Source organism: Danio rerio, chromosome 21 (assembly GCF_049306965.1).
Source record: "Danio rerio strain Tuebingen ecotype United States chromosome 21, GRCz12tu, whole genome shotgun sequence".
NCBI classification, from domain to species: Eukaryota; Metazoa; Chordata; class Actinopteri; order Cypriniformes; family Danionidae; genus Danio; species Danio rerio.
In genome coordinates this window covers 38,700,001-38,714,436 of record NC_133196.1, presented here as the reverse complement: position 1 = coordinate 38,714,436, position 14,436 = coordinate 38,700,001, and the positions used below count along the sequence as shown (strand labels likewise).

At 34.9% G+C, this 14,436-nt stretch overlaps 1 protein-coding gene across 1 annotated transcript in view; it reads right to left on the bottom strand.

Annotated features, from left to right (window-relative positions):
- tmprss15 (transmembrane serine protease 15) overlaps nucleotides 1-14,131 on the bottom strand; it is a 51,449-nt gene extending 37,318 nt beyond the window's left edge. Inside the window, exons 1-8 of the mRNA XM_068216127.2 lie at nucleotides 13,877-14,131; nucleotides 13,357-13,499; nucleotides 12,171-12,238; nucleotides 4,762-4,910; nucleotides 2,793-2,834; nucleotides 508-627; nucleotides 296-398; nucleotides 9-118 (exon numbers count right to left, since the gene is read on the bottom strand). Coding sequence (XP_068072228.2) covers nucleotides 9-118; nucleotides 296-398; nucleotides 508-627; nucleotides 2,793-2,834; nucleotides 4,762-4,910; nucleotides 12,171-12,238; nucleotides 13,357-13,499; nucleotides 13,877-13,997 — 856 coding nt within the window. The 5' untranslated portion in view covers nucleotides 13,998-14,131. The remainder of the gene's footprint in view (nucleotides 1-8; nucleotides 119-295; nucleotides 399-507; nucleotides 628-2,792; nucleotides 2,835-4,761; nucleotides 4,911-12,170; nucleotides 12,239-13,356; nucleotides 13,500-13,876) is intronic.
- Between the last annotated feature and the right edge of the window lie 305 nt (nucleotides 14,132-14,436).

Below are 14,436 nucleotides of genomic sequence, written 5' to 3'. Positions count from 1 at the left end.
AAACTCACATGCTAATGTTTTTGTGGAGCCGATGCCTTCATATAGCGCCAGAAAATCAAGATCTTGTTCCGTATCGAAAGTATGAAAGATCAGTTTTATAGCCAATCCATCAGTGACCCTGTGGGTAAATGGAAAGAAAGAAAGAAAGAAAGAAAGAAAGAAAGAAAGAAAGAAAGAAAGAAAGAAAGAAAGAAAGAAAGAAAGAAAGAAAGAAAGAAAGAAAAAGAAAGTTAGGCAAACATCAAAATATGTATATGTCAAACCATAATTATATCATGTCTGATTATGATATTACCGAATAATCCAACGGCAGGCTGCGAGTCCATCATCTGAAAAGTTTTTTGAGTGGAAGGATCCGGATGAACCAAGCAAGAGAAACTGTCCATCACACACTGTTGCTATAGGCCATAAAGGAAACATCATATATAAATATCCTTCAAATGAATATTAAAAAAACAATGCTAATATTGTAAACCAAACTGTATTTATTGAAACTGGGAAAAATACCACAGACACTCGGCTTCTCATCTGAGCCATCAGGACAGTTTTGTATTCCATCACAGAAGTCAGTTTGAGGAATGCACGTTTTCCCATCGGCACATAGTTTCTGTTCATCTGGACAGTTCACTGGGTTGATTGATGGATTGAAAGAAGATGCACAACTATTAACACTTTTTAAGGATCAATCTACTTAAAAAAAAAAAGACTCATTTTACTAGTCCCCTAGAGTTAAACAGTTGAGTTTTACCATTTTTAATATTCAGCCCATATTTGTGTCTGGCTGGAGAATCTTTAGCTTAGCTTAGCATAAATCATTGAATCAGATTAGACAATTAGATTCTTGCTCAAAATGACCAAATGAGCTGCAATGTGTTTTTCTATTTAAAGCTAGACTCTTCTGTAGTTACACTCTGTACTAAGACTGAAAAAAAATGTAAAGTTGCTAATTTCTAGGATGATATGACTAGGAACTATACTCCTTCACTATTTTCCTGCATAACAATAAAGAAGCTTTGCTGCCATACTATGAATGAGGCAGGCGCAATGATAGGGATCGTGACCGACACATGCTCCCTGTGCTAGCAGGTGGACAGTTAAGCCTAGTTCACACTACATGACTTTAAACATCAGCAGATCACTATGCCGTTTACACTTCATGACTTGATTTTGTATCTTTTAATCACTGTGGTGTTCACACTACGCGACAGTACATGTCGATCCACAAGAGGGGGGTCACACACTACACGATCTGACAACAACTCGTTTCCCGACAACTCAGTCAAGCTATTAAAACACAGCCAATGAAATGTTGAGGGAGGAGCAGTCAGTAAAAGCTGAACACTATTGGCTGCTTGTGTGCTGATGACATCACAGCATTTCAAGCTTTTAAGAGAGCATTTTATAACATCGTCAGCCAGCTGATGCGTCAGCAGATCAATCGCTCATCTGCAAGGTTCAAGTAGATAGATGTGGCTTTAACACTAGAACTACAAAGGCAGTCAGAGAGTTTTACATTTTTGTAATTTAACAACTCTTTGAGATAAAACCAACATATCTATAACACCCTGATGCTTTCTAAATATCTGTGTATTTCTTTCTAACATTGTTATTTTTTATTACAAAACAGTACTGAGCATTTCTACCTTTAGTTACCAAATTGGTCAAAATGTCTGCATGCATTTCTGCTGCGTTCCGCTACTTTGTGACTTTAAATATGTGTGCCTTTTTGCCTAGCAACTTCCTGCTAATGTAAGCATAACTTTCTGATAGCAAAAACATAAATTTACTTCAGAAATATATTTCAGAACACCATATTTTCTGTGCCGCTGTAGATATAGCTCCTGTTTGAAAGTAAAAGCGAGGCCCAGACCGTGTTACAGTATCTTCACTACATATTTATAGGCTGTATTACCAAAAAGATCATATTTTTAGGTTAATAGTGTCATAAAATATAATGACAGACATTCAAATCTTAATTTTAATATCTCAATAAAAGCTTTGAATGTAAATATGATGTGGCAATATGACGTCTGTTTTGGGAACGGTCAGAATGAACAGTATGGTAATTCTAATAGTTACAGAACTCTAGTTTCACTGTTAACCTAGCCTACTCTTGTGTCTGTGTTAACACAGAATGAAGTGAGTGCATCGATGGCCAATCACAAAATTTCTGTTGAGCTCCTGAGCACAATGGCCATTCAGCTCATGCTGATATGCTCTTTCATTGGCTGCAGCTCGTCACTACATCTGACCACATGTGGCGTTGAGTCGGCCGACAGCTCTGGAATATGTTAGATATTGGATTTCCATCTGCGAGTTATTAGCGACACGTCAGCGAGCCTTTTTGATGCGTTGTTCAGTAATAAAGACTGCCAAGTGCCAAGCACCCACAGATTTTTTCCCGATCACAGCCTGATCTGTCGGCAAGCTTGTTAACTTTCAAATCAGGCTCAAATCAGGCTTAAAACCCTGTATTGTGAACTAGGCTTTACCTAACTGGGGACTGTTCATTTGAAGCACTGGGATTTTTTAGAAATCATATCAAATTAAAATAACTTTAACTTTTATATGCAACACTGCCCATGAGTGTCAGTTCCAAGCAGTAAACCAATCAGAACTCGGAGAAATGGCAAGCAGAGTGTTTCTGTTTTACAGGCGTTCAGTGGCTGTGTTTTTCTTTGTCCCTGGCCCTGTCCCTGTCCTTGACCTGTGTCACGCAGTTTCCATTATGTCATGATACTTGTCATGTCATTATGATAACACACATCATTAAAATATAAAGCATGTCCCACCTGGTTTTGTTGTAGATGGTCTCTGGGTGGTTGTTGGTTTATCTGTGGGTATATATTAAAACATTTATATAATATAAATGATCAAATGTTTTTAAAAATGTAATTTTTTTCCATAAGAGTGATTAAAATCATTAATAAAATATTATTATATAGTAATATATTCCAATATTTACACAATTTAAAATAAATGTTTTTTATTTAACTTGAATTTTAAGTTGTACTGCCATTTATTTCTATGTGCAATTTTTTTTCAGTCTAAAGATTGTTGTCAAGTTAGCATGTCAAGATAAGTCACCTCATTTCTATGATATGCATATTCAACCTGTTTATGTAGATTGTCTTTTTTTTCAGCTGACAGCTGAAAAATAGCTGAATAAGGGGCCGATCAAACCAAACGTCCTTTTTTTGTGTTGAGAGGTGCTATTTTTTAATGATTTACTACTGACCGCGAACGTTCTGTGTGCTGCTTATGCGCCCTGCACGCCTCGCATTTTAACCACCTGCTGTACTTCGCGTTTTTACTGTTGCCGCTGTCCACTCGCAGTTGAAAAAATCAACTCTGAGCGGAAAATATGCATCTTTTTCATTCTCCAATCAAATGAAAGCAGAAATAGGGTTTCCGTTGAGGTGCCTGCAGTGTTTGTGTTGTTTAGACGACTACGGAGACTTTTGAAGATGGAGGAGAGACTAGTAGTTTTTGCTTTAAATTATCCGGTGCTGTCAAATTCAATCCTTGAATTTTAAAAATTTTATTAAATACTAAAATTGTATTAATATCAACAGCAACACTTGTGCACAATACGCAGCTGATTCAGTCATTGCCTAGCAGCATAAAAAAAGCACACTGCACTTCTTTTTCTTGTCAACAAAAAAGGCAGTGCTGTGCGCCTTGCGTTTTTGGAATGTAAAGGCACGTTTGGTGTGATCGACCCCTAATACAATCAGATAAACAATCTTTATTGTTAGGTTAAAGGGGTAGTACACCCAAAATTGAAAATTATTTCATCATTTACTCACCTTTGACTTGTTCCAAACCTTCTTCCAAAAATACACTCTCAGAAATAAAGGTACATGAGCTGTCGCTGGGGTGGTACCTTTTAAAATGGTACAAATTTGTACTTAAAAGGTCCATATTAATACCTCAAGGGTACATATTAGTATCTAAAATGTACAAAAGGGTTGCTTTTAAAAATTTAAGGAACTAATATATACTTTTGAGGTACCAATATAAACCCTTTAAGTACAAATGTGTACCTTTTGAAAAGGTACAACCCCAGTGACAGCTCGTGTACCTTTATTTCTGAGAGTGTAAGAAATGTTAAAGAATGTTGGAAACTGGTAGCCATTGAGATACAAAGAAGGAAAAACAAATACTATAGAAGTCAATGGTTACAGGTTTCCAACATTTTTAAAAAACTATCCTTTTGCTTTTCAACAAAACAAAACTCAAACTGGTTTGGAAAAAGTCAAGGATTAATAAATGATGACAGAATGTAATTTTTTTTAGTTAACTGTCCGTTTAAAAGGGACCAATCATGCTTTTTTTACAAGATGTAAAATAAGTCTCTGTTCTCCTTGAAGTGTGCACGTGAAGTTTTAGCTTAAAATACATCACAAAAAATGTTTTAGAATGTCCTCGTTTTAAAACACAGCAGAGCTACAAATGCCTTGGTATCAGCATAGTGGCAGACTCAAAAACATTCTATGCTAAGGAGGGAGAGATCATAACTTTTCCCCTCTGATGACACTTACAAAGGGAGAATCTCAATCAAAGTGTTTTATGAAGTGTGATTATAAAAATACAATTAATACATTTTTACCATTAGAAGCTCCTAACGTTCACAGACTGTTCACACAACTGTGATTTTTGCGTAATAGGTCCCCTTTAAATTAGAACTGAGGTCACATGGAAATCTTAAGATGAAATTCAAACTAAGAAACTTTTATGTCTTGATATTAATGACATTACCTGTGACCTCCACACTGCCGATGTCTATTACAAGTCCATCATTTCCACTTTCACCCTGCTGTAATCCATCAACTAACTGTTTCTGCGCCATCTCAGAATCCAGAACACCACGAAAGAAGACGTCAAAGTCCACAACCACACTGCCTTCACTGAGAGAAAACAAACAAGAATATCTTTCAGATTAAAAACTAGTTACCGGAATTACAAGTACAACTGTATTTAATTTCTATTGGAGAATATAGTGGTTAGTCTGCCTATTTTTCTAACCTGATTGTAGAACAAACATTTCTTTGGTTTTATTTACACATAATCCTACAAATAATAAAAATGCTTCCCTAACAATGAAATTTTACAATTTCAATTTTACAATTAAAAGGGGAAAATTTGAGAAAAAAATTATTCATTTAAAAACTCAAATGTCACCACAATGATTGTAAGGCGTGTTATGTTGTCTAGCCTTTTATATTGTAGTTTAGTTAGATACAGCCATTCAAACAACTTTACCGAAGCCTCTCTACTTGAAGGTTGGTCTCGCGTGTCCGCCATGTTTGTAGTTTGTTTACACGTTTTACCCGAATTTGTGGCTCTAATCAAATTCACGTCCAATGTGCAATGTCTTGTGTGCAATATTAGCGGTTAGAGCAGGCATGTCCAAGCTCGGTCCTGGAGGGCCGGTGTCCTACAAAGTTTAGTTCCAACCCCAATCAGACACACCTGGGCTAGCTAATCAAGCTCTTATTAGGCTTTCTAGAAAAATCCTTGCAGGTGTGTTGAGTAGGGTTGGGTACCGAAACCCGATGCCATTATAGCACCGATACCTTGGTAACCAGTATGTACCGGTATTAAATCAGCGTATGAGTTTCGGTGCCTAATTTCGGTGCTGCGGCAAGGACGTAAAAAGCATCAAAGGGTTGCATGAAAAAAGGCACATATTGGCATTGTGTCACACCATCACTAAACATTTGATTCTAAACAACTTTGAGGAATACGGACAGGTGATATCAGGCGTTTGTTATTGTCGCTAGGGAACAGACACACACAACGTAGTACAGCGCATTCAGCCTAGTTTTCGGTGAGCGTGAGCAACACTCTTCAGATCTACACGCGTTCATCCAATTTGCTTAAACTAAGTATTCTAAAGCGTAATTTACAAGCAAGGATTCTTACACAGCAACTGTCTTTGCAAAAGTTAAGGGGGAAACATGTCAAACTTAATGACACATGCTCAAGGGCAGAGGAATGCCTCTCTGCGTGTTCTAGTTGTCACGCGCAATCGCTTTCTTGAGCACTTGCTTTCGAGGCACTTGCTCTCTCTGTGAAGGTGCTGCGCGCATCAGTTCCCCGTATTCGTCAATTGACGCCCAAATTGCCAAAGGTAATAAAAATATTAAACTTTAGTCATGTTTATGTTGTTAAACACTATCAAAATGTCCACTGTTGATATTAGACTTCTGTTTTCAATAGCGATTTTAACACTTTTAATAAGTCTTCGGCTATGCAGAGACCATTTTTAATTAGAAATCTAGTGTACATAGTTTTACGTTAGAAAATGCAGTCTTGAATTTACAAACAGTCGGCAAGTACCAAAGAACAGATGTAAGACATTGATCAAATGTAGTTTTCAGTCACGCTCATGTAAGTCTTATTCAATTCGTTTAGTTTTGCCTTCATTCATTTTTGATTTCCGTCTTCAACACGTGATTTATTTAAAATACATTTTTAAACATAATAGTTTAACTAACTCATTTCTAATATCTACTTTTTTATCTTCCCCATGCTGAGAGTTAATACATAAAATTTTACTAGTTAGTTTGCAAGACAGTTGTTTTCAGACAAAGTGCCTTTAACCACTTAAACTCTGCTGCTATTTTGGGATTTCCGCCTGGATTTTGTCTACCCAAATTTAAAAGCTTCCCAAATCCACATACAGAGGTGTAAAAGCAAAAATTTGGTATCATTTTAAAGAAAACCCTTTGACTGTTCATAAAACACTATTGAAAGTGTTTAAAATAACTTAATTTGTCGCCTGTGTTATAATAAACACCTTAAAAAAAGGCGCTTTTTGTATTTTTTTTATAAACTCAAATTTAAAAGTGTAACTATTAGGTTTTGTGTGTTCTAGCGTGCTGTAATTCATTTTGGTGGTTCCTGCACATGTCTGTCATCATAGGAAAAAAGAAAAAGGTCTCTACCATAATCTATGCAAAAGTTATTCTATTCCAACTGATGAGAGGTGCTATACAAGCCACAGGGACCGATCATTGTTTTCATATTTCACTATTCTTTTGTTTGATCAAACATAATTCACTGTGTTTGGACCACATCAGACATATAAAAGGATTACTTATGCAAATCACCTCAAAAACAGAGGAGAATGGCCCTGAAGGGCACAGCATAAGGTAAGAGCTGACAGCTGTCTGTGCTATCTGGGGCTGCTTATTGATCATGAATGTATTGTTTACATTTCTGCGCCATGGAAACACCACAATTCATTCAACAACTGTTTGACATATGAATATAATTCAGTAAAAAGAATGCTAGAACTGTATGAGCACCGGCAAGAGCTTTCATTTGAGCTATAACTTGTACATGTGCCATATAAAAAATATGAAAATGAATCAATGTTCAAAACCCAGCTCGGGTATCCAAAATACTGTGTATTTAAGTGTAAATAACTTTTATACAGTAGAATAAAAACCAAAGTGATGCACATGTGCATAAAATATAGATTCTACACTTTCAAACAACACCACTTACGGGGGTCTGGTGCAACGCTAGCCCTTTAAATCTGAAAGCGAAAGTCGATGACGACACGGACCCGGTACAGTGTTTAAGTGGTTAAGTATTTTATAGTTTTATATTAAGATTAAAGTTTAATTTAGACTTAATCAGTAAACTACTAAAGTTAAAATAATTAGTCAAATGATTTTGTAACTGATTTGTTGTGTAAATCAAAAAATATACAGTAAATATTTCTTAAGGAGGCTAATAATACTGACCTTATTTTTATTTAAATTAAAAATGGCTTTTATTCACGAAATAAACAATAGGAAATAGAACTTATGACTCCAGAATAATTATTTTTTTAAGAAACACAGTAAAAATTTTCAGAAACATTATTTTAAATGAATGGGATGGCAAAATAAATTGACTTCAACTGTAGGCCTGTTAAAGTTTACAGGTGCAGCAATGTGCCTTGATATACTTGAATGTTAGAAATGTGTTATCCTACACCAGTATAACGTTACTTGTCAAATAAATTAACAATGAAGATTATTTTAAGCTTAAGGTATTTAATTATCTTGTTTATGAAGACTGCAGAGGTATGCATGAAAACAATGACTTTGAATAATGTTTTAAGTATTTTGTGATATATATGTTAAAATGTGCTCCAAAAAGTACATTTTTAAAAAAAAAGTACAAGTTTTTTTTACAAGTTTTTAAAAATATTTTGTCAAATAAAATATTTTTTGTTGAGTCATCCTCCTTCATTTTGTGGCTAAAAAGTATCGGTTCAGGCACCGTTTTGGCACCGGTATCGTTTTAAAAGTATCGATTTAGCACCGGAATCGAAAAAAACCCAAACGATACCCAACCCTAGTGTTGAGGCAAGTAGGAGCTAGTGTTGAGGCAAGTAGGGTGCTTTAACCACCCCTGGGTTGAAGCAATGGTCTCAAACTAGTAGACTTAAACACCTTGATTAACTGGACCAGCTTTGTTAGATTAGAGTTAGCGCAAAACTGTGCAGAGCTGCGGTCCTCCAGGAATCAAGTTTAAGACCTATGGATTAGAGTATGGACGCTTCTTTTAGAATTTTTAATAGTAAACCATCTGGGAACCTTTGGCATATTCCTTTCAATAAAATATGGTTTGGGGCATACTAATTCTATTTTCGAATACTATTTAGGATGTATTATTTAACAAGTGTCGAGATCCCATAGTGCAAGTGTTTCACCCAGCTCACGTGACTAAAGCGATTCAAAGCATCAGTCATTTCAAAAGCGTTAAGAGCCCTGACGTTTGATTGAAAAAATCCCCTCTCATGTAACCTCGAATCCAGACTTATGCAAATACTCAGAAATTGTGACTTGCTATATTTTAATTATGTTAACTCTTTATGATCAAAACAAGACATACAATTAAAATTATTAGGCCCCCTTGGATTTTTTTTTTTTATTTTAAAATATTTCCATAATGATTTTTAACAGAGCAAGGAAATTTTCACAGTATGTCTGATAATGTTTTCTTCTTCTAAAGAAAGTTTTATTTGTTTTATTTTGGCTAGAATAAAAGCAGTTATTAATTTTTTATAAAACATTTTAAGGTCAAAATTATTAGCCCCTTTAAGCTATATTTTTTGATAGTCTACAGAACAAACCAGTTAGACAATACCTTGGCTAATTACCCTAACCTGTCTAGTTGACCTAATTAACCCTGTTAAGCCTTTAAATGTCCCTTTAAGCTTAAAAAAATAAACGGGGGCTAATAATTCTGACTTCAACTAAATTTATTAACAAAGTGTTCGTATCAGACAAATGTTAAAACAAAACATGTTACAAAAACAGAGCATTTAAAAAACTAATGTCTCCCCTGGATTCGAACAGAGCGGCAACCTGCCGCTCTCCTTCCTGAAGCAAATACGGAAGTATCTGAAACTGCAATTCATCGAAATTCTGCTAGTCCTGACTCCAAAATAGAGCATATTTCTGTTGAACCCAATGTTAAAATGGCCAACATTACAGCACAAAAAAAGGTGTTTATAGCCTGATACAAAGAACAATTTTGGTTCATATAGCTAATATTACCTTTCATGACAACTGTGAGGGGGACTCATCCGTTTATTTTATATTAGGTTATATTAAGTCTGCATAATTAAGGGCGTGGCCACTTGAGTGACAGCTAGGTCTCGCTGGTCGTCGTCACTTCACCTCAGCTGATTAGTCACTGAACTCCACTCATACATCTTATTTTAGTTTTGTTTTATGTGGTATTACACAGTCAGTTGCTTTTTGGAATTATTTCTAACAATTATCAGATAATATAGCATGCTGTGTGCATCATTCAAGTTGCCTCTATTTCCCAGGTGAGTGAAATTATATACTTATATACTATCTCTATAAATGTATTTGTTTTATTTAAGATCATTTCTAATTTTCTTTAGACCTGTACTGCACTCCAGAATCTGACAGATTGATTAGCTGTAGGCTCTAGAACAGTCATCTCAAATGTTGTCATACAGTCTTATGCCTAGATTTCATAAACAGCCTTGCATTTACTAACACAGGCTATATTTGATGTGTTTGAAAGTAATTTGCATTTTCCACCTGTAGAATAACGTCAAAAGAACAAGTCTAGTGGCTTGATGTATTACAACAGTGTTTTTAAAAGTCTAAACACTTATTGATATGGTGTACAACCAAGCAAATGTGGTCAGAACACAAACGAGTCACAGGTAATAAAGTATTAAGTGTTTCTCTCAAGGAAAAGCCCGTCTAAGCAAAATGCTAGCAGGCGTCTGTAGCTCTGCTCACGCTCCGGCTTTATGCCCTTGTTTGGTATCCCCCTGGTTAGTGCGATCACGCACAAATTAAATGGCGATGGTTGGCCACACAAACTGTTTTTTGGGTTCTTCAGAAACCTAGAGGTGACATCACGAATACATCCATATCTTTTACAGTCTATGTTTTGAACCCATTATCTCTACACGCAAGTCAGAAACTTTCACCGCTTCACTAAATAACTTAACTCAACTCTACAACATGGCATATACTTGGTATAATTCCTCAATTTGCCTATTTCTTTGCCTGAAGCTGATTAGGAGCAATACATAAAAATGACCACTAAGTGTCACTGTAGAGACAGGCTCCGAAATGTTTCGACGCATTTGCTTCAACAGTTTTAGGCTGCATCCAAAATCGCATACTTCTATACTGTATACTAAGCTAAAAAAAAAAAAATTTTTTTTACAGAATTTCCGGAAATCAGGTTGAAGCAACTTAAATGTGCATTTTTATTGCTCTGTTCTTGTAATGTGTTTTATTGTAACATCAATCTGACTTTAGAATAAACTCTTTGTAAATAAAGGTGTTGTTAATAATTAATATTTCATTTAAAATTAACAATTTTTGATACATGTTTTAAAGTTCTTGGTTTTGCCATGCCTTGTATGGAGCCTGTTTTTGTTTTTATCCATGTTTTAGTAGCACACAATAAATGGCACTTGAGTTGCTGCACACTGCATTTGGTGGGTTTTTGTTACGATGTAGGGCCCAATCACACACCTGGAGCAATAAAGCACAAGACGTGTTTGGCGCGAATTGTTGCTATTTTCAGACCAGCTGAAGAGCGCGTTAGTTATGCGCCTATGTGGGTTCAAACGCTTACACATTGCTTAATACACACAGAATGTACAGCAATACACAAATATCTTTACACATGGGAAATATAAAAGATAAACATTACAAAAATTAATATTATCTAAATAAACATAAAAACCTCTGCCTCCATGCCGTCTTTATGCCTCCATGCTTTTTTTTCAGTTCATTCATGACAATTTGCATTTGTATAATGTTATTATTATTAGCAGTATTATTTAAAATACATATTTGTTTTAATAAAAAAAAAGTTTAGATTTGTCCACCTGTCGGGTTTTGGAGACGTATGCATCACTATATGGACATAAGAATAGGACATGTGTTTGGATATGTTTTTTTGACCACACTTCTTTATTATTGTTCATTTATTTTTTAGCTAGAAATTAAAACTGAATTTAGAAATGGTTTTAAAGCAAATCTTTGCGCATAACAAACAAAATTAAGTATGTATGCATATGGGTGTCTCCAGTGGAGTGAATTTCCACCGTTTCCTTATCCATGAAAGCAAAGGAGCAAAGTAAAAGTAAAAGTAAAGAGAAAGTAAAGAAACCGAATGGAGAAGGCTCATTCTTTATCCTAGCGCAGCAGATGGTCTGTTTAATTGTTTTATCATTAATAAAGCGTTCAGTTTTTCTACAAAATCAGCCATGTAAATAGCAAATGCCCAATGGCATGACACAACTGACTCTTAAAGGGAATTGGAGATGAGACTCTGATTGATTTAATGTACATGCTCAAAACATACTCGCAACCCATTAAGAGAACAATCACAATCCTGTTAGACCATGCGCCAGGGCACAGAGCGTATTTTCCATCCTTAAAATATAATGCTTAACGCTTTTGTGCCATGCGCTTTAGACTTTGCATCTAGATTGTTAAAATAGAGCCCGTAGTGTTTCACAACCGTATAATTACTTAAGATATTTCAATTGCTGATTTTAGGCAACATCTGTACCTAATGTCTCTGCATTTTATTGTGTATTATGAACTTTATTGCAGTCTATAGTTAAGATGCTTTTATATTTATATATATACCTGAATTCATTGACCTTGGAACTTCTGAACTGCTCCTTAAGGGAAGAGCGACGGTAGGCATCACTGATCTGAAACAAAGCAACAATACAAATAAGTACACAAAATTTGCTTTATTCCACACACACAAAAAAAAAAAACTGATAGAAAATAATAACGCAACATTATATTAAAGTTAGCTGCACCGACTGTCTTACCATAAAAACATGATTAGTATATCACATAAAATACTATAAATGTGTCTGCTAAAAAAATAACATTTTTGGTCGTTGTAGACACAAATTCTGTAACAAATACCCTGAATTAATCTTGTGAATATATTGTATGTTCACATTTAAACTGTTTTTGCATCATTAAGCTTATTAATAGTGAGCTATTAAAGACACTGTGTGTGATTTTCACAGCTGAAATGTACGTATGTACAACAAAGGCTTATTTTGATGACATTGTGACTAAGTTTGGAATCATGGGTGTTGTAGTCTTCAATACATCCTAAGGGACTCTTATCTTGGTAGTTTGAAGGAGAGTAAGGCTTAAAGCAGTCGCAGGGAAATAAAATATTACAAAACATATTATTTTCTAGCCTACATAAATATGAAAAACCATACTTTCATGCCTTCTTCATCTCGGGAGGCTTTTTCAGTTTATTCTTAACAATTTGCTTTTGTATAATGTTGTCCACTTACACTTACTTTATGTCATGTAAATAGCAAATGCACGTATGGCCCGAGGCAACTGACTCTTAAAGGGAATGGGAGATGAGACTCTGATTGGTTTATTTTCAAAACACACCTATAACTCATTAAGAAAATAAACTTAACCCTTTTAGACCATGCGCCACCGCACAAAGCGGATTTTTCCATCTTTATATTAGCGAAAACACGCCCTGAAAGTATTTGCGCCCTGCATTTTGCACTTTGCGCATGGACCATCAAAATAGAGCCTTATAACTTTATAACTCAGAATTGTGACTAATACCTCAAAATTCTAACTTTATAACTCAGAATCCTGACTTTATAACTCACAATTCTGTTATTTTGTAATTTCTAATTTTATAACTAAATTTTATAATCTTTTTTTATTATTCCTATTTTTTTTTTTTTTTTTTTTTCAGTGGCGGGAATGGGCTTCCATAGTGAACAGCTTTCTACATAGACAATGAAAAATGAAAATGAAATGGCTACTTTACCCTCTGTTCAGTGTCATATGCCAGAGCCTTAAACTGTGCGCTGTTTTTATTCAGGAGTTCCTCTGTAAAAACCGTTCCATTAGAGATAACCAGTTTCCCAGTGAACTCTGAGCCTGTTTCATCTTCATCTTCACCATTTGTTGCTAAAAACAAATTCATCAATAAAACATGGGTCAAGACATCGTACGCATTCAGTACGAGTACACTATAAAATGCAATTAGCTGACTTTACTTTAAAAAGTCTGTAAACCCGTAGCTTTTACTTGACTTTAAGAAATTAGCAGTAAGACCTTTAAAATTAAGCAAAAGTGAACTATGTGCATGCACAATTATAAAAACTGAAGTCGTCAACTAAACAATTTTTAGTTACAATAAGTTTATAGTATATAGTTTCTATAAGAAAAGGTTTGCTTGTCACTTTTTAACCAATAAGTTTACTCACTTTTTAATGTAATTGAAATAAATCACTTTTTACAGTGTTAATATTAATTTTAAATTTGAAGGAAATCAAGTCTCATACCTTTGCTGTCTAGTGCGAGCGAAGTGACAACAATTAGTCCAATACAAACCGCAAACAGCAAAGCAACAAGTGTGGTGAGCAGCACTTCCGTGGATGAAAAATTACAACGTTTTCTACCCATTTTACAGGCAAACAACCAGTTTAAAAAGACTCTTTTCTTCAAATGACAATCAAATACTAAAAATTCAGAGATGACACAGGGCTTATAATATCCCTCCTTCTTCCTTATGCTCCTGTTATATAGCCTAGCAATAAATGTTTATTGAACAGTAACTAATGATGTTTAAATCAGAACAGTTGCCGTTTTATCAGCATTTCCAGAAGGCATAAAACAACAGGGAGGAGATAAAAGGTAAAACTGTAGCAGGGATGTAATGGAAGTTGGAAGTAAAAACTATAAAATGATCATGCAAGATTTATTTTTTCCCTTAGGGCTGTCAATTTTAAATAAATGTTTACACATGAGAAGGATCAACATGTTCTGTGAACACTTACCTGACCTCCCATCGTAACCTTAATGTCTTTATAAAAAGAAATAATAACATCATTACTCAACAACA